This window comes from Plecotus auritus, assembly GCF_963455305.1.
Source record: "Plecotus auritus genome assembly, chromosome: 10".
NCBI classification, from domain to species: domain Eukaryota; kingdom Metazoa; phylum Chordata; class Mammalia; order Chiroptera; family Vespertilionidae; genus Plecotus; species Plecotus auritus.
In genome coordinates, this window is record NC_137785.1 from 35,836,726 (window position 1) to 35,856,268 (window position 19,543).

A 19,543-nucleotide genomic window follows, 5' to 3' on the forward strand; every position below is an offset into this window, starting at 1 on the left:
TACATGAAAACTCTGATTGGCCATGGAGTGATATGGGGCGGAGCGTGAGCGATTTAGCCTACTCTGATTGGATAGATCAGGGGGAGTGTTGGGGAATTCCCTGCAGGGCGGAAGCGCCAGAGATCCAGGCAGAGCCCAGCGACTGGCCCGCGGCCACGGGGCCCCTGAGACTTGGAGGGCCATGGCTGGGGTCGCGTGCTTGGGGAAAGCTGCGGATGCCGACGAGTGGTGCGACAGTGGCCTGGGCTCTCTGGGTCCAGATGCAGCGCCCCCCGGAGGACCGGGTTTGGGCGCGGAGCTGGGCCCGGGGCTGTCGTGGGCGCCCCTGGTCTTTGGCTACGTAACTGAGGATGGGGACACGTGAGTGAATCTTAGGCTGCCCTCACTTCTAAATCTGACTCTGATGCTTTTGACTTCCTGACCTCTAACCCACAAGTCCTAATCTTTTATAAAGTCAATTTCCTACCCAACTGATCCTAACCCATAATTTCTAACCTCCTTTATTGAACACTGATTCTCAGAATTCCACATGCCCTTCCAGTGATCCCAAAACTGGACTTGACCTTCCTGACCCCAGCCCTGAGACCCTTATTAGTAGCTCAGGCAGGCACCTCCTGACTTCTAACCTCCACAAATATTTATGACTTTTGATCCTTCGCTCCTGATTTATGAGCATTAGACCTTGATTTCCGAAATAATTACTTGGCCTTTGACTAAGATCCCACCTTCTGAGCACTAATCTTCACATCTCACATTCAAAGAGAAAATTTGTAAGTTCCATGATAGCAGGGATTCATCTGTTAAGCAAATATCCATCAAACACAACCACGTTTCAGGCCGTTTTAGGTGCGGTGATAAGGCAGTGAAGAAAGCAAACAAAAACGTATGCGTTGTGGAGTATACATTGGAGAGAGGGGGTTACACAGACAGAAGGACTAACAGGAAGGGAGAGAAAAAAAGGAAGGAAAAAAGAAGAGAGAGGAAAAAGACACAGAAGGACACAAAGTAGGAGAGAGAAAAGAAAGACAAAAAATGAAAAAGACAGAAAAATGGAATGCCAGAGTATAGTAAGTTCTTTGGAGAAAAATCAAGCAGGATAATGAGACAAGTAGATTATTTGGGGAGGGCATTCCGGGTAAGAGGGTAGAACAAAAGAAAAAAACAATGTTGGAAAGGCCCAAGTGAGGGATTGTACCTGGGGTTTTTGTGTGTTTTCTGCTATATCCTCAGCGACTGAACAGAACCTAACCCATAGGTGGCACTCAATAAACATTTATCTTTCAAAGAACCCAGTTGGCTTTATTAATTTTCTCTTTTCTTTGGCTTTCTATTTTATTGATCTATGTTCTGACTTTCATTATTTCCTTTCTTCCTCTTACTTTAGGTTTGATTTATTTTTATTTTTCTAGTTTCTTAAGGAGGTCACTGATTTCAGACCTTTCTTCTCTGTTATAGATGTTGTGTGCTATAAATTTCCTCAAGCACTGCTTTAACAGTATCTCACAAATTCTGATATGTTGTGTTTTGACTTTTATTAAATTCAATATACTTTATAATTTCTCTTTTGATTTCTTCTTTCGTCAGTGGATTATTGAGAAGTATGTTATTTAGTTTCTAGATATTTGGAAGACTTTCCAGATACCTTTCTTTTATTGATTTTTAATTTAATTCTATTGTAGACTGGTAATAGACTTTGTATGACTTGAATCCTTTAAAAATTTTTTTCTAAAATTTAAAAAATATATATATTTTATTGATTTTTTACAGAGAGGAAGGGAGAGGGATAGAGGGTTAGAAACATCGATCAGCTGCCTCCTGCACACCCCCCACTGGGGATGTGCCCGCAACCAAGGTACATGCCCTTGACCGGAATTGAACCTGGGACCTTTCAGTCCGCAGGCCGACGCTCTAGCCACTGAGCCAAACCAGTCAGGGCTGAATCCTTTTAAATTTATTAAGACTTGTTTTATGGTTCAGAATATTGTGTGCACTTGAAAAGAATGTATATTCTGCTGTTGTTGGGTATAGTGTTCCATTCCACTATGTTCTTGATGATGATTGCTGTCTAGTTGTTCTATCAATTATTGAGAGAAACTTATTGAAATCTCTAATAAGAATTGTGGATTTGTCTATTTCTCCTTGTATTTCTGTCAGGTTTTGCTGCTTGTAATTGGACACTATTATCAAGGGCACAAATTTATAATTCTGTCCTCTTGATTCATTGATCTCTTTCTCATTATGAAATAACCCTCCCTTTTCGTTGCTCTGAAATCTACTTTGATATTAAAATATTCCCTCCTGCCCTAACCGGTTTGGCTCAGTGGATAGAGCGTCGGCCTGCGGACTGAAGGGTCCCAGGTTCGATTCCGGCCGGGGGCATGTACCTGGGTTGCGGGCGCATCCCCAGTGGGGGGCGTGCAGGAGGCAGCTGATCGATGTCTCTCTCTCATCGATGTTTCTAACTTTCTATTCCTCTCTCTTCCACTCTGTAAAAAATCAATAAAATATATTTTAAAAAAAAAATAAAATAAAATATTCCCTCCTGCCGGGCTGGTGTGGCTCAGTGATTGAGCGTTGACCTATGAACCAGGAGGTCATGGTTTGATTCTTGGTTAGGGCACATGCCTGGGTTGCGGGTTTGATCCCCAGAGTGGGGCACACAAGAGACAGCCAATCAATGATTTTCTCTCAAAATTGATGTTTCTATCTCCCCTTCTCCCTTCCTCTCTGAAATCAATAAACATGGATTAAAAAAAAACACTTCCTCCTGCTTTTTTTTTTGACTGACTGGTGTTAGCATGCTACACCTTATTCCACCCTTTGATATTTTTATTTTTACTTTTTAAAATCCTCACCCAAGAATATTGATTTTAGAGAGAGAGAGGAAGGGAGAAAGAAAGAGAGAGAAACATCTATCAGTTGCCTCCCATATGTGCCTCGACTGGGATCAAACCCAAAACCTAGATATGAGCCCTCACCGGGAATTGAACCTGCAACCTTTTGGTGTACAGGACGACACTTCAACCAACCGACCAACCTGGCCAGGGCCACCCTTTTATTCTTAACCTATTTTAAAATATTTATATTTAAAGAGTTTCTTATCAGCATATAGTTTGGTTTTGCTTTTTATAGTTAATTTTTTAAAAAGTATATTTTAAAAAAATTAACAAAAGGTTCTGCCTTTTGTTAATTTTTAAAAAATATACTTTTATTGATTTCAGAGAGGAAGGGAGAGGGAGAGATAGAAACATCAATGATGAGAGAGAATCATTGATCTGCTTGCTGCCTCCTGCATATCACACACTGGGAATCGAGCTGTCAACCCAGGCATATGCCTTGACCAGGAATGGAACCGTGACATCTTGGTTCATAAGTCCACGCTCAACCCTGATCGAGGCAGGCTGGGCAGTGTCTGTCTTTTAATTAGAATGTTTAGATCATTTACATTTACTTATTGAAGTAGCTATGTTTAAGTTTATTATATTATTATTAGTTTTCTACTTATCTCTTCTTTGTTTCCCATTTCCTCTTTATCTTCCTTCTTTTGGAATGAATACATTTTGTTCCATTGTATTTCTTTGTTGGCTTATTAGTTCTAACTCTTTATTTATTTTTATCATTTTAGTGATTGCTCTGAAAGACAGGGCTGGCAGACTCTGGCCTCCAGGCAGAATCTAGCCAGTCACTTGTTTTTGTGTGGTTATGAGCTAAGAATGGTTTTTACATTTTTCAATGGTTGAAAAATAAAAAGGATATTTTGTTAACAGTGAAAATCATATGAAATTCCAATTTCAGGCTCCATAAATAAAATTCTGTTGAAATATAGCCTCGTTCATCCATTTCCATATTGGCAGTGGCTTCCTTGCATCACCCCAGCAGAGCAGGGGTAAGAGAGTAGGTAAGAGAGAACACATGATCCACACAGTCTAAAATATTTATCTGGCCCTTTACAGAAAATGTTTCCTGATCCCTGCTTTTGGTTTATAGTGTACAATGTTAACCTTTGAGTGATAGTATGCCGCTTCTCATGGACTCAAAGAACCTTAGATCGTATATTTCTATTTGCCCCTTCTGGCCTGTATGCTATTGTGGTCATACATTTTATTTACATGTCTTATAAACTCCACCATACATTGTTATTACTTTTGCTTAAATAGTCAACTATTTAAAAAATTATCTTTGAGCCTTGGCTGGTTTGGCTCAATGGATAGAGTGTCGGCCTGCGCACTGAAGGGTCCCGGGTTCAATTCTGGTTAAGGGCACATACCTGGGTTGCGGGCTTGATCCACAGGAGGGGGAGTGCAAGAGGCAGCTGATCAATGATTCTCTCTCATCATTGATGTTTCCATCTCTCTCTTCCTCTCCGTTTCTCTCTGAAATCAATAAAAAATTTATTTAAAAAAAATTATCTTTGAAAGAATCTTACCTACTAAGAAAAAAATCGTTATCTGCTGACCCCTAGTGTTACTATTTTTAGTCCTTTGTATAGCTCGAAATTCCATTTGATGTTGTTTTCCTTTTTTAAAAAATAATTATTTATTGTTGAAAGTATTACATATGTCCCCTTTTCTCCCCTCTGGCCCCCCTACAGGCCACCCCCACCCCCACCCCAGGCCCTCACCAGCCCATTGTCTGTGTCCATGGGCCATGCATATGTGCATACAAAGTCCTTGGTTGATTTCCTACACTCTGTTCCATGCTTCCTTGTCTCTGGATCTGCTCTGTTCATCAGTTTATTTTGTTCCTTAGGTTCCACTTATGAGTGAGATCATGTGATACTTGTCTTTCTCTGACTGACTTATTTCACTTAGCATGATATTCTCCAGGTCCCTCCATGCTTAAAGAGTAAGACATTCTTTTTTACTGCTTCATAGTATTCCATGGTATAAATGTACCACAGCTTTTTTATCCACTCATCTACTGTTGGGCACTTGGGCTGTCTCCAGATCTTAGCTATGAACATAGGGGTGTATATGTTATTTCTGATTGGTGTTTTGGGTTTCTAAAGATATATTCCTAGAAGTGGGATCACTTGGTCAAATGACAGTTCTATATTTAATTTTTTGAGGAAATGCCATACTGTTTTCTATAATGGCTGCACCAGTCTTGCATTCCCACCAGCAGTGTACCAGAGTTCTCTTTTATCCACATCCTCACCAGAACTTGTCATTTATTAATTTATTGATGGTAGTAGCCATTCTGACAGAGGTGAGCTGATGCCTCATTGTTGTTTTAATTTGCACCTCTCTGATGATCAGTGACTTTGAGTACTTTTTCATATGTCTCTTGGCCATGTATATGTCCACTTTGGAGAAGTGTCTATTTAAGTTCTTTGCCCATTTGTGTTTTTTTTTAACTTTGTTTTTTTTTTAATAAATCTTTATTCAGATTATTACAATTGTTTCTCCTTTTTCCCCCATAGCTCCCCTCCACCCGGTTCCCACCCCACCTTCTGCCCTTACCTCCCCCGCACTGTCCTCATCCATAGGTGTATGATTTTTGTCCAGTCTCTTCCCGCACCCCCCATACCCCTTTCCCCCTGAGAATGATCAGTCCACTCCCTTTCTATGCCCCTGATTCTATTATATTCACCAGATTATTCTGTTCCTCAGGTTTTTAATTCACTTGATTTTTAGGTTCACTTGTTGATAGATATGTATTTGTTGTTCATAATTTTTATCTTTACTTTTTTCTTCTTCCTCTTCTTTAAGAATACCTTTCAGCATTTCATATAATACTGGTTTGGTGGTGATGAACTCCTTTAGCTTTTTCTTATCTGTGAAGCTCTTTATCTGCCCTTCAATTCTGAATGATAGCTTTGCTGGATAGAGTAATCTTGGTTGTAGGTTCTTGCTATTCATCACATTGAAAATTTCTTGCCACTCCCGTCTGGCCTGCATAGTTTCTGTTGAGAAATCAGCTGACAGTCATATGGGTGTTCCCTTGTAGGTAATTAACTGTTTTTGTCTTGCTGATTTTAATATTCTCTCTTTGTCTTTTGCTCTTGGCATTTAATTATGATGTGTCTTGGTGTGGTCCTCTTTGGATTCCTTTTGTTTGGGGTTCTGTGCGCTTCCTGGACTTGTAAGTCCATTTCTTTCACCAGGTAGGGGAAGTTTTCAGTCATTATTTCTTCAAATAGGTTTTCAGTATCTTGCTCTCTCTCTTCTTCTGGCACCCCCATAATTCTGATGTTGGTACGCTTGAAGTTGTCCCAGAGGCTTCTTACACTATCTTCAACTTTTTGGATTTTTTTTTTTTTGCTTTTTGCTTTTTCAGTTGAGTGTTTTTTGCTTCTTTGTATTTCAATTCTTTGACTTGATTCTTGTGTTCCTCTAGTCTGTTGTTGGGTCTCTGTATAATGTTTTTTATTTCAGTCAGTGTATGTTTAATTTCTAGTTGGTCCTTTTTCATATCTTCGAGGGTCTCGTTATATTTATCGGCCTTTTCTAGGATATTCTTGAAAAGCCTTATAACTGTGGTTTTGAATTCTATATCCAGTCATTTGTTTTCCTCCATTTCTTTTGTTTGTGATCTGTTTCTTTGATGCCGCATTTTCAATGCTTCCCTGAGTTGGTAGGGTAGCTTTGTGTGCTAGGTTTCCTATATGGCCCAGTGGGTCGGCCTCCCCAGTTAACCTGAGGTGGACACTCTTGGTGCACCCCTTTGAGGACTGTGTGTACATCCTTGTTGTAATTAAGTCTTGATTGTTGTTGGTATCACTGGGAGGAATTGACCTCCAGGCCAGTTGGCTGTAAGAATCAGCTGTGTCTACACTGGTAGAATTTCGGTGCTGGAGACAGCCTTATAGGATTAGACTTGCCAAATTGCAATAGCCTCTGTGCTCAGCTTGGATGGTGTGGAGTCTCAGGGCGGAGCAGACAGTCTTGGCTTCCTGTCAGCCTTGCCCTTGCGTGCACTCGTGCGCCTTCAGACCTCTGCCTTCCCTGGCTCCCGAGTCTCCGCCCGAGAGTCCAGATTCCCCCCGTAAGAGCGTGGGTCCCCAGGGGCTCGCCTGGAACTGGGGTTCAGTGCAGTCAGAACTGGGGTTCAGTGCGGTCGGGGGCTTCCTTCCCCCTTCTGCCAGAGAAAGTCAGCCAGGCTCTCAGCCGCCCTTCCTCTCTGCGCGCACAAAGCCCCTTTGCCGTACCTCCAATTCTCTGTGAGCTTTTCTCTTTCCTTCTAGTTGTAGAATTTTCACTCAGCCAGCTTTCCTGTGGTTCTGGATGGTGTCCGTTCTGTCTTTTAGTTGTAGTTTTTAAAAAAATATATTTTATTGATACTTCACAGAGAGGAAGGGAGAGGGATAGAGAGCTAGAAACATCGATGAGAGAGAAACATCGATCAGCTGCCTCCTGCACACCTCCCACTGGGGATGTGCCCGCAACCAAGGTACATGCCCTTGACCGGAATCGAACCCGGGACCTTTCAGTCCGCAGGCCGACACTCTATCCACTGAGCCAAACCGGTTTCGGCTAGTTGTGGTTTTGAAATTCTTGTGCTAGGCAGCAGTTTAGGTGCTTACCTATGCCTCCATCTTGGTTTCTCCTCTTTGCCCATTTTTTAATTGGATTGTCTTCCTTTTGTTAAGTTGTATGAGTTCCTTATATATTTTGAATATTAACCCTTTATCAGATGAATCATTGCCAAATATGTTCTCCTATACAGTGGGCTCCCTTTTTGTCTTGTTGGTTTCTTTTGTTGTGCAAAAGCTTTTTATTTTGATGTAGTCCCATTTGTTTATTTTCTCCTTAGTTTCCGTTGCCTTAGGGCAGTGGTCGGTAAACTGAGGCTCACGAGCCACATGCGACTCTTTGGCCCCTTGAGTGTGGCTCTTCCACAAAATACTATGGCCTGGGCGAGTCTATTTTGAAGAAGTGGCGTTAGAAGAAGTTTAAGTTTAAAAAATTTGGCTCTCAAAAGAAATTTCAATCGTTGTACTATTGATATTTGGCTCTGTTGACTAATGAGTTTGCCGACCACTGCCTTAGGGGATGTATCTGTAAACATATTGTTACAAGACACGTCTGAAATTTTGCTGCCTATGGTTTCTTCTAGGATTTTTATGGTTTCCTGACTTACATTTAAGTCTTTTATCCATTTTGAGTTTATTCTTGTGTATGGTGGTCTAGTTTCATTTTTTTGCATGTATCTGTTCAATTTTCCCAACACCATTTATTGAAGAGACTGTCTTGACTCCATTGTATCCTTTTGCCTCCTTTAACAAGTATTAATTGAGTGTAATGGCTTTGGTCGATTTCGGGGTCTCTGTTCTGTTCTGTTGATCTCTAATCCTATTCTTGTGCCATTACCAAGCTGTTTTGATTATGGTGGTTTTGTAGTATAACTTGATATATGGTATTGTGATTCCTCCAACTTTGTTTTTCTTTCTCAAGATTGCTGCAGCTATTCGGGGACTTTTTTGGTCCCATATAAATTTTAGGAGTATTTGTTCTAGATCTGTGAAATACGCTGTTGGAATTTTATTAGGGATTACATTGAATCTGTAGATTGCCTTGGGTAGTATGGACATTTTAATGATGTTAATTCTACCAATCCACGAACACGGAAATTCTTCCACTTGTTTATATCTTCTTCTATCTCTTTTTTCAATGTCCTTTAGTTTTCCGAGAACGTGTCTTTTGCTTCCTTGGTTAAATTTATTCCTAAGTATTTTAACTTTTTTGTTGCAATGGTAAATGGTATTGTTTGTTTAGTTTCTCTGAGAATTCATTATTGGTGTATTAAAAAAAAATCTATTTTTGGGTGTTGATTTTGTATCCTGCTATATTGGTAAATTCATTTATTAAGTCTAATAGTTTTTCGGTGGAATCTTTAGGATTTTTTATGTGCAATATGCTACCCCAGTTTTTTCTTCTTTTCCATTTGTATGGACATTTATTTTTTTCCATTCCTTCATTCTCATCCTGTGTGTTCTGAGGTGGGTCTCTTGTAGACAGTATATATTTGGGTCATGTTTTTGTATCCATTCAGCTACCCTATGCCTTTTGATTGGAGAATTTAATCCATTTACATTTAAGGATATTATTGATAGGTACTTAATTCTGTATGTCTAGGTTTCTCTCTCCATTTCTTTTTATCATTACTGCAGTCCCTTTAGCATTTCTTTATTTAAAAAAATATATTTTATTGATTTTTTACAGAGAGGAAGGGAGAGAAATAGAGTTAGAAACATCGATGAGAGAGAAATATCGATCAGCTGCCTCCTGCACACCCCCTACTGGGGTTGTGCCCACAACCAAAGTATATACCCTTGACTGGAATCGAACCCGGGACCCTTCAGTCTGCAGGCCGATGCTTTATCCACTGAGCCAAACCGGTTAGGGCCCCTTTAGCATTTCTTGTAATGCTGGCTTGGCGGTGATATATTCCTCTAGCCATTTTTTTGTTCTGTATTTTGAATGATAGCTATGCTGGATCTAGTAATCTTGGTTTCAGATCCTTGCTTTCCATTACCTTGAGTACTTTGTGCCATTCCCTTCTGGCCTATAGAGTTTCTTTCTTTCTTTATAAATATTTTTAAATTAACTTTTTAGAAAGAAAGGGAGAGGATAGAGAGATAGAAACATCGATGAGAGAGATTCATTGATCAGCTGCCTCCTGCACACTCCCTATGGGGGATGGAGCCTGTAACCAAGGTACATGCCCTTGACCGGAATTGAACCCAGGACCCTTCAGTCCATAGGCTGACGCTCTATCCACTGAGCCAAACCAGTTAGGGCTGGCCTTTGGAGTTTCTAATGAGAAATCAGATGTCAGCCTTATTGGCGCTCCTTTGTAGGTAACAGTTTGCTTTTCTCTTGCTGCCTTTAAGATTCCCTCTTTGTCTGTAATTTTTGGCATTTTAATTATGATGTGTATGGGCCTGGGCCTGTTAGGTTCTTCGTGTTTGGGTTCTCTGTGCCTCCTGAACTTGTGTGACTTTTTCCTTTTCCAAGTTAGGGAAATTTTCTTTCATTATTTGTTCAAACATGTTCTCTGTCCCTTTCTCCCTTTCTGCCTCTTCTGCCACACCTGCTTCAAATATTGTTAATTTTCATGTTATCCCATAGCTCCCTTAAGCTGTCCTCCTGTTTTTTAATTATTTTTTCTTTTTGGTTGTTTGTTTGATTTTTTTTCAACCTTGTATTCTCATTCACTGATTCGATCCTCGGCTTCCCCTAATCTGCTGTTTATTCCTTCCAATGTGTTCTTTATTTGTGCTGTGTCATTCTTTATTTCTGTTTTCATAGTTCCTATATCTTTTCTCATGCTGTTGAGCATCTTTACCATCATTATTCTTTTTAAAAAATATATTTTATTTTTTTACAGAGAGGGAGAGAGATATAGAAACATTGATGAGAGAGAAACATCGATGAGCTGCCTCCTGTACACCCCCTACTGGGGATGTCCCCACAATCAAGGTACATGCCCTTGACCAGAATCGAACCTGGGACCCTTCAGTTCGCAGGCCGACGCTCTATCCACTGAGCCAAACCGGTTAGGGCTTTACCATCATTATTCTGAACTCTATATCCGGTAATTTCCTTATCTCCATTTCATTTATTTCTTATTCTGGAGAATTCTCTTTTTCTTTTATTTGGGGGTTCTTTGTCTCCTCATTTTGGCTGCCTGTTTGGGTTTGTGACTTTACTAGGTAGATCTGCTACGCCTCTCAATCTCTAGTGCAGGACAATGTCAAACGCTGATTCTAAGTAGATCAGGCAAAGATTCAAAGACTGTATCTGTCGACAGACTGATAGGATTTTGTCTTGAATTGCCCTCAGTGAGTCATCTACGGGTGTGGTAAGAGTTTTTTCAACAGGGTGGGGCAATTGCTTCTGCCTGGAGGCTAATTGTTATTCTCAGTCTCTTAATAGGCCTGAGCAAAGCAACTCCCCACCATGGGTCAAGGTGTTTTCTTGCCCCATGGTGGGGAGTTGCTCAGGCCTATTAAGGGTAGATCTAATAGGGTAGATCAAATTTCTTCCTCCAGGCAAGCTTGCCTGTATAGCAAATGTCTTCGTGAGAAAGATGACCTCTGCAGAGTGAGGGAATGACCCAGCACAGGAAATCGGGTGTCTGCCTTCTGAGCTCTAACCCCAGAGGGCCCCCCCACCCCACTCCCATCCTGGCTTCTGCTCACACAGCTTCAGTCCACTCTGCCCTCCCTCTGCCAGAGCACAAGGTCGTGGCCCCACAAGGAATTTTGTGCTTTGGCACTTTAAGAGAGTGCTTGAATTTCCAGCCATCTCTTCCTGGCTGACAGCAACCCTGCTGCTTTTCACAGCCAGATGTTACATAGGTTCCCTTCACAGTTCTGGTGCTCTGGGCTAGGGGGCCCAGCTTGGGGAGTAGACCCCAGAGTTCTCAGTGGCAACCCCTCACAGCTGAGATATCTCCCCAGAACTTCAGTTGCTGTCTGTGGGAGCCTGCCAGCCCTTTCGCGCCTCCGCCCCTCCGCCCCTCCTACCTGTCTCTGGGGTCTCCACTTTCCATCCTCATTTATCAGGGTTCTTTCCAGTGAGTTTTCTGTTGATTATTCCGGAAGTTTTTCTGTATTTTAGTTGTAATTCCTGTTTAGTCCTGGGAGTATGTCTGTGCAGCATCCACTTGCTCTGCTGCCATTTTAAATCTTCTTTCATTTTCCTTTTCTTAAAAAATATGTCTTTATTGATTTTAGAGAGAGGGAGAGGGGTCTAGTGATAAAAATAACTATGAGAGCCCTAGCTAGTTTGGCTCAGTGGATAGAGCATCAGCCTGTGGACTGAAGGGTCCTGGGTTCTATTCCAGTCAAGGGCACATACCCGGGTTTTGGGCTCAGTCCCCAGTGGGGGGTGTGCAGGAGGCAGCCAATCAATGATTCTCTCATCATTGATGTTTCTATCTATCTCTCCCTCTCCCTTCCTCTCTGAAATCAATAAAGATATATTAAAAAAAAAATCTATGAGAGAGATACATCAATCACTGCTTCCTCCACAGCCCTTACTCAGGATCCAGCCAGCAACCTGGGCATGTTTCCTGACTGGGAATTGAACTGATGACCTCTTGGTTCATGGGTCGATGCTCAACCACTGAGCCAAAGCAGCCAGGTGATGCAGGTTTCCTTTATCATTTCTTGTGGTGTGCGTCTGCCGCTGATGAGTTCCATAGGCTTTTGTGTATCTGAAATCATCTGTGTTAGCATTTTTGGCCTGTAACGTGGGCTGTGAAAGAATTCACAATTAAAATAAGAGATAGATGTAGAAAGTTTATTTTTATTTTTCCCAAAGGGAAAGGGCCAGTGCATTGCTAATCAATGCAAAGGCAAGGAACAAAAGTTCCCCCGCCCCCGCCCCCGCCGCCCTTTTAAAGCCTTGGACAAGAAGGGGGATGACTTTTCAGGCTGCTGCTGTTGCTAGGTGAAATTGAGCAGACATTAGGGGGGTTGTCTTTGTTAGTTTTTCAGGAGGCAGTCCGGGCAGATGTTCTCTAGAGGTGTCTTATCCTTAGCATTTTTCCAAAGCTGTAAAACATTTTTAGAGTAAAAGTTATGAAGAGTACAAAAGAGGCTTGTTTAATGGAAAAGGAGGAAGGGAACTTTCTACTAATTATTCCTGGGTTGTAAACCAGCAGGGAGGAGGGATATGTATGTAAGTATGTAGCGTTGAGAGTAGCTTATTTTGTCACTCAGTTTGAACAGAGGGAATGTTTGAAACAGAGGGCCTAACAATCTTGGGGTTTAATTACCAGGCGTTTTTCATAAATTGTGGAAGGCTACAGCAAAGGAAAAGAAAGGCCTTTTTTCTGTCCTTATAATCTGTGTTTTGTCTTCATCTTTGAAAGCTATTTTTGCTGGGTTAAAGAATTCTGGTTGGACAGTCATTGTCTTTGAGGATATTGAAGATGTTGATCCATTGTGTTTTGTTTTTGTTTTTTTTGCTTTATTCTCTAGTGACATCTGCTCTCATCCTTATTTCTAGTCCTCTGTACTTAGGTATCTTTTTCTCTGGCTGCTTTTAAGATCCTGGTCTTTTTCATTGGTTTTGACGGATTTTTAAATAATGGATCTTGGTGTAGTTTTCTTGATATTTCTTGTTCTTGGCAGTCATTCACCGTCTTGGTTCTGTGGGTTTAGAGTTTTCAGCAAGTTTGGAGAATTTTCTAGATATTATTTCTTCAAATATTTTTTCTATCTACCTCTTCCTTTAGGGACATGTTCCCTGAAGCTCATTGATGTTCTTTCATTTTTAAATGTTCTCTGTGTTTCATTCTGGAGAGTTTCTGTTGTGAAGTCCTCAAATTCATTAATCTTTTCTTATGCAATGTGCAATCTGTTGTTAATTCCAGTGTATTTTTCATTTCAGATGTTGTAGTTTTTTATCTCTAGGAGTTCAATTGAAATCTTTTTCTTTTATCATCCATGCCTATACTTAACTTTTGGAATATGTGAGATACAATTATAATTAACTGTTTTAATTTTCTTGTTTGCTAATTCTAATATCTGGATCATTTTGGGTCAACTTCAGTCGATTATTCTAATTATGGGTCATGTGTTCCTGCTTCTTTGTGTGCCTGATGATCTTTGATTAGATGCCAGACATTGTAGATTTTAACTTGTTAGGCTGGTTAGTTTTGTGTTCCTATAAATATTCTTGAGTATTATTCTGGGATACAGCTAAATTACTTGTAAGTAGTTTGATCCTTTTGGATTTTGCTTTTATGATTTGGTAGGTGGGTCCTGAACAGTGTCCCAGCTAGCACTCATTATTCCCCACTACTGAGGTAAAACCTTCTGGAGTATTCTTCTCAATGTCCTATGAATGATGGGTTTTTCCTAGTCTGGCTGATGGGAATAGTGGGTACTATTCCCAGCCATGTGAGCAATGGGCATACTTCTCTAATTCTTTTGAATGATACTTCCTTCAGACTGGGGTCATTTTCCCATACCCATGCCCTGATCAGTATCCTCCTAAATACTTAAAAGGCCCCTCTACAGATGTTTGGGGTCTCTCCCTGTGCAGCTCTCCTTTTGGGTTCTCTATCCTCTGACTCTAGCCAGTTGGCCATCCCTCCCCCCCCCAACTTGGCTCCATCTCCTCACCTCAGGCAATCTGCTGACTCTGCTTAGGTTCCTTCTCCCTGCACCTTGGCTTGAAACTCTCAAGGCAGTAAGCTGTGGCAGTCAATCGAAGGCTTCACCGCATTTGTTTCCCGTCTCACACTGTCATTCATTGCATGATACATTATCCAGTATTTTGAAAACTGTTGCTTTATATACTACTAGAGGCCCAGTGCACAAAATTCGTGCACTGGAGGGGGGGGTGGTCCCTCAGCCCGGCCTGTGCCCTCTTACTGTCTGGGAGCCCTTGGGAGATGCCTGACTGCCACAGAGGTGGGAGAGGCTCCCGCTACTGCCGCTGCACTCGCCAGCCGTGAGCCCGGCTCAGGGCTTCTGGCTGAGCGGCACTCCCCCTGTGGGAGTGCACTGACCACTAGGGGGCAGATGCTCAGTGGTCAGTGCACATCACAGTGATGGGTCATTCCACCGTTTGGCCCATTTGCATATTAGCCTTTTATTATATAGGACTAGAGGCCCAGTGCATGAAATTCATACACGGGGTGTGTGTATCCCTCAGCCCAGCCTGCACCCTCTCTAATATGGGACCTCTCAGGGGATATCTGACTGCCGGTTTAAACTGGCAGTTGGACATCCCTCTCACAATCTGGGACTGCTGGCTCCCAACCGCTCGCCTACCTGCCAGCCTGATCACCCCCTAACCCAGGGGTGGGTAAACTTTTTGACTTGAGGGCCACAATGGGTTCTTAAACTGGACCGGAGGGCCGGAACAAAAGCATGGATGGAGTGTTTGTGTGAACTAATATAAATTCAAAGTAAAAGAGTGGAGGGGAGAGCAAGAGAACCCTTCGCTCTTTCGGCTCCGGCCCGCGGGCCGTAGTTTTCCCACGGCTGCCCTAACCACTCCCCTGCCAGCCTGATTGACACTTAACTGCTCCCCTGCTGGCCTGATTACCCCTAACTTCCCTCCCCTGCTGGCCCAGTACCCCCAACTGCCCTCCCCTGCCGGCCCGGTCGTCCCCAACTGCCCTCCCCTGCTGGCCTGGTCCCCCCCAACTGCCCTCCACTGCAGGCCTGGTTGCCCCCAACTGCCCTCCCCTGCAAGTCTGGTCCTCCCCAACTGCCCTCCCCTGCCAGCCTGGTTGCCCCTAACTGCTCTCCCCTGCAGGCCTGGTCGCCCCGAACTGCCCTCCCCTGCCGGCCTGGTCATTCTCAACTGCCTTCCCTTGCCGTCCCGGTCACCCCCAACTGCCCTCCCCTGCCGGCCACCTAGTGCGAGGGTGTGAGGGTTAATTTGCATATTACCTCTTTATTATATAGGATGTTTTGTCTGATTTGTTCGTTGATTCACATGGGAGGGAAATCTGGTCCATGTTTGAGAGGAGGCAGAAGTCCTACTTAATATTGATTAAATAAATTTTCTACATTAACTCAGACCTGACCCTCTCAGATTGTTGACATCTGGTTCTAGAACTGTGGTCATAATGGCTAGCACACAGTTTATTGAATGAGTGAATGCAAGAGTACTTGACCTGTGCCTTCTGACCCCTGTCCTTGTTCTCAGGGCACTGCACTTGGCAGTGATTCATCAGCATGAGCCCTTCCTGGACTTCCTCCTAGGCTTTGCAGCTGGTTCTGAGTACCTGGACCTGCAGAATGACCTGGGCCAGGTGAGCCACTGGAAGACAGTGTAGGGCTTTGGGCCAGGATTCTCAGTGTGACTTCTAACACTTGCGCTCTGCTCCTGCAGACAGCCCTGCACCTGGCAGCCATCCTGGGGGAGGCATCCACGGTGGAGAAATTGTATACGGCAGGCTCCGGGTTGCATGTGGCAGAGCGTGGGGGCCACACAGCGCTGCACCTAGCCTGCCGCATGGGGGCACATGCCTGTGCTCAAGTGCTGCTCCAGCCCCGCCCCCAGCACCCTAGGGAAGCCCCCCTTATCTACCTCGCTCAGGACCCTGACCACATCCCTGTCACTGACCACACTGCTGTTGCGTTGTACCCCAAACCCGACTTGGAGGAGGAGGAGGATGAGAATGAGGACTGGAAGCTACAGCTAGAGGCTGAAAACTATGAAGGTGAGGGTCCACAGTACTGAGAAGGTCCAGGTGACAGCACCTGGCTTTGGGCTCAGCTCTCCTGACTCAAAACCCAGCCCCTTGGGAAATAATACTGAGGCTTCAGGGACCCAGGCATTGGGACCAAAAGACTCCTGCCCAGGCCCCAGATTATTGAGAATTGGCTGTGTGGGACCCAGAACCCCTACCTGGAGGCTCCAGATCCCTAGGAACCCACAGGCCTAGAGTTATTAGGCCAAACCCAGTGGTTGGGCCCAGCCTCCCCAGCCGGAAGGCACAACTCACCAGGAACAACACCTCCTGGACATCTTCCTACCCCCAACCATGGGTCCCCGCTCACTTAGGGTTAGGGAACTCACGGCTCAGGCCCTCTGTGAAACTGGTAGCCCAGGCTCCAAAAGATTGACACCGGAGTGGTACAGCCCTCTTCAGCCAGTTCTCATGGGAAAAAGACTGCCTACCAGGGCCCTGGTTTTCTGAGTCTCAGCTCTCCCATCTCTAAGCCCAACTACCCGGGACTGGCCCCTTCAATAAGGGACTGAGGTCATCCAGGACCCAGTTAGTGTTCAGGGTCAACCCCAGTCCCCCAAGCTCACAGGTCCTTCAACCACTCAGGACCCAGGAATCTAAGTTTCAGGTTCTTTGTGAAGTAAGACCAGGGACTCAGGTCTTCTGGTCCCAAGATCCAGGCCTCCTGTCCGGAGCCCCAGGCTCTTCAGCCATAGGCCCACAACCTAGGTATTGGCACTGCCAGCCAGTTCCAGTTCCCCTGGGACTTAGGCACTTGAAATGCAGATGCCTCTTTGACACACCCAGGAATTCAGGAGCCAGACCCCAGACTCGGTCACCCTCAGGCCACAAAGCCCTCTCCCGAGACTGTGGCATTGGGGGCCCAGATCCCTCAGCCCCATAGTCTAACATCACTCTGTCCCCAGGCCACACCCCACTCCATGTGGCTGTCATCCACAAAGATGCAGAGATGGTCCGACTACTCTGGGAGGCCGGAGCTGACCTAAACAAACTGGTGAGCCTCCCTAGGGAGAAGGTGTGGCAGGTTGGGGGTTGTCCCAGAGTGGGGCAGGGCCCCCTCTGACCTCTCTGCTATGCCCTACAGGAGCCCACATGTGGCCGGAGCCCCCTGCACTTGGCAGTGGAGGCCCAAGCAGCTGATGTGCTAGAGCTTCTCCTGAAGGCAGGTGCTGACCCTGCTGCCCGCATGTACGGTGGCCGCACCCCACTGGGCAGCGCCATGCTCCGGCCCAACCCCATCCTCACCCGCCTCCTCCGTGCACATGGAGCCCCTGAACCTGAGGATGAGGACGACAAGCCTGGACCCTGCAGCAGCAGTAGCGACAATGACAGCGGGGATGAGGGCGTGAGTCAGGAGGAAAGACTGGGTGGCTCAGCTGGGAGCTCAGGGTAGATGGGCAGGTGGGAAGGGGGACAAGAGAAATTAAGCAGCACATTGAGACTGACAGTGGGCTGCTGCGATTTGAGTACTCGGGCAGGAGTGCAAATGGTGCAGGTGACCTGGACAGGGATTGCAGGGAGAACTCGGACTGTGGTGGTTGAGAAATTAAGGCAATGGCAGAGGGAGAACTCGGGTAGAGGCAGAGAAAAGACCTCAGTTGTAGTGACTGGTAGGTAGGCAGCAGTGAGCAGCAGTGTGGGGAGTGATGTTGTGGAGCAGGAGTTGGAAAACTCTGGCAGCAGTGAGGCTGCTGCTTGGGAGAACCCTTGGGCAGGGGTGATGTTGCATGGTGGGAGCTGAGGAATTTGGGTAAAGGCAGAGGGAGGGGTGGAGGAGGGAGACCTCAGTGGCTGTGGCTGCTGAAGAACTGGAGAAGCCGCTGGGCTACAGCTCCAGCAGGAGTGGGGAGAACACAGGTGACCTTGAAAATGGTGGAGAACTAAGCAGGGAAGTTGAACTACGAGTGGGGAAACGTGGGTTTCAAGGCAAGACCAGATCTTAGGGCGGGTGGGAGAAATTGGGCAGCGGGCAAGGTGGCAGCCATCTGAGCCCCTCTGCCTGGCCTCCTCTGCCCCCAGGATGAATACAACGACATCGTGGTCCACAGTGGCCGGAGCACAAACTGGCTACCTCCTACCCCAGCTTCAAAACCTCTCCCTGATGACCCCATCTGACTTGTTAATAGAATTTCTAATTAAATAAAATCCTAGTTCTGACAATCAGAGACTAGATTGACTATTGCCTTCCCAGTCCTCCAGTTTACTCCTGGGCTCCATCCCTCCAAAATTGAGGGCTACACAGTAAGCCTTGGTGGTTTTCTTTGTGCTTTATTTACGCAGAAGGGTTGGAGTGGGTTTCGTGGGTATCAGAGTGTTTCCTAAGTCAGTCTAAACCCATCCCCTTATTCAGCAAAGACTTGGCCCCTCAGGCCTGGTTCCAAGGCACACCCTTCTCCCACTCCTGCAGGTTGGGGAGAGGCAGGGGTGCCAGATGAGGTGGGGGTTTTCAGGGTCACTAGTCCTAAGCCATAGGGTGTGCCAGGAATGAAGACATGAGGTCGAGTCAGCCCTCCCTCCTGAGCTCCTCCCCCAGCATCTCTGCTGCCTTCTTCAGCTCCTCTCTCACGTGCTCCAGCCGCTCCACATCCTGCTCCTGGTGGGATCAGAAATGGATGATCAGCGCTCACCTCCAAAGGCAGGCCACGTCAGTGGTTGCCCATGAATGTGGGCCATGGCAGCTCGCACAATGGCAGCCAGCAGCAGTCATCTCAGTCATCATGGGCTGTGATAGTGACCACAGTGGTTGCTATAACCCTGGAAGAGTAACGTGACCAGTGAGGTCTGTGGGGACTGCCATAGCCAACAGCAGCAGACACAGGACTAGCAAGCGTACCCAACTTGGATGCCATGACCCATGTGGGTGGGGGGATGGCCATTTTGGTTCCTGCCATCAATCATGGAAGCATCTTACTTTCGATGACCCAGCAAATTTTCCATCCCCTTATTCAGTGAACCAGGCACAGCAGCCTTTTCATATGGCCAATTTGCTCAGCAGGGACAAACAGTGGTGGCTAACTCAGATGCTCTGTGCACGAATGGTGGCCATCTGGGATACTGTAATCAGAATGGAAGCCTTCTTGGTCAAGTCAAGGCCCTTCTTGGATGTTGCTACCTAGTCCTGGTGTCAGTCCTGGTCACTGTGACCCCTTTACGGTGGATCTTGCTATTTAAGGCCCAACACTGGTAGGTATTTGGTAGGAACTCAACTGACGTTTGGTCCACCCTGCTCCCCATTGCCCCCTCTACTCACCTCCCTCTCCAAAGCCTCTTCCTTCTCCTGCTTGGACTTGGTTTCTGGCTGGTGGAGGTGGTGGTAGAGCGAGTCCTTGTGCCTCTCTCTTCCCCTGCCCTTGGCCCCCTGCCACAGGCTGCT

The 19,543-nt window shown here is 45.2% G+C and overlaps 2 protein-coding genes across 3 annotated transcripts in view; one reads left to right on the top strand and one right to left on the bottom strand.

The window, feature by feature from the left end:
• The first annotated feature begins 85 nt into the window (after positions 1 to 85).
• On the top strand, positions 86 to 18,353 carry NFKBIB (NFKB inhibitor beta). 2 transcript variants are annotated; one of them, XM_080645997.1, is made up of 6 exons: positions 86 to 360; positions 15,624 to 15,729; positions 15,810 to 16,140; positions 17,076 to 17,164; positions 17,255 to 17,515; positions 18,190 to 18,353. In XM_080645997.1, exons 1-6 carry the CDS (start codon positions 182 to 184, stop codon positions 18,283 to 18,285), a joined length of 1,062 nt encoding a protein of 353 aa, XP_080502123.1. In that variant the 5' UTR covers positions 86 to 181; the 3' UTR covers positions 18,286 to 18,353. The 2 variants fall into 2 exon arrangements, with proteins under 2 accessions (XP_080502123.1, XP_080502124.1); XM_080645998.1 differs by having other exon boundaries at positions 87 to 360; positions 16,017 to 16,140; positions 18,190 to 18,352.
• Positions 18,354 to 18,423: 70 nt separating this feature from the next.
• Positions 18,424 to 19,543, bottom strand: part of CCER2 (coiled-coil glutamate rich protein 2) — a 2,780-nt gene continuing 1,660 nt past the window's right edge. The window contains exons 5-6 of the mRNA XM_080645207.1: positions 19,421 to 19,541; positions 18,424 to 18,763 (exon numbers count right to left, since the gene is read on the bottom strand). Coding sequence (XP_080501333.1) covers positions 18,674 to 18,763; positions 19,421 to 19,541 — 211 coding nt within the window. The 3' untranslated portion in view covers positions 18,424 to 18,673. The remainder of the gene's footprint in view (positions 18,764 to 19,420; positions 19,542 to 19,543) is intronic.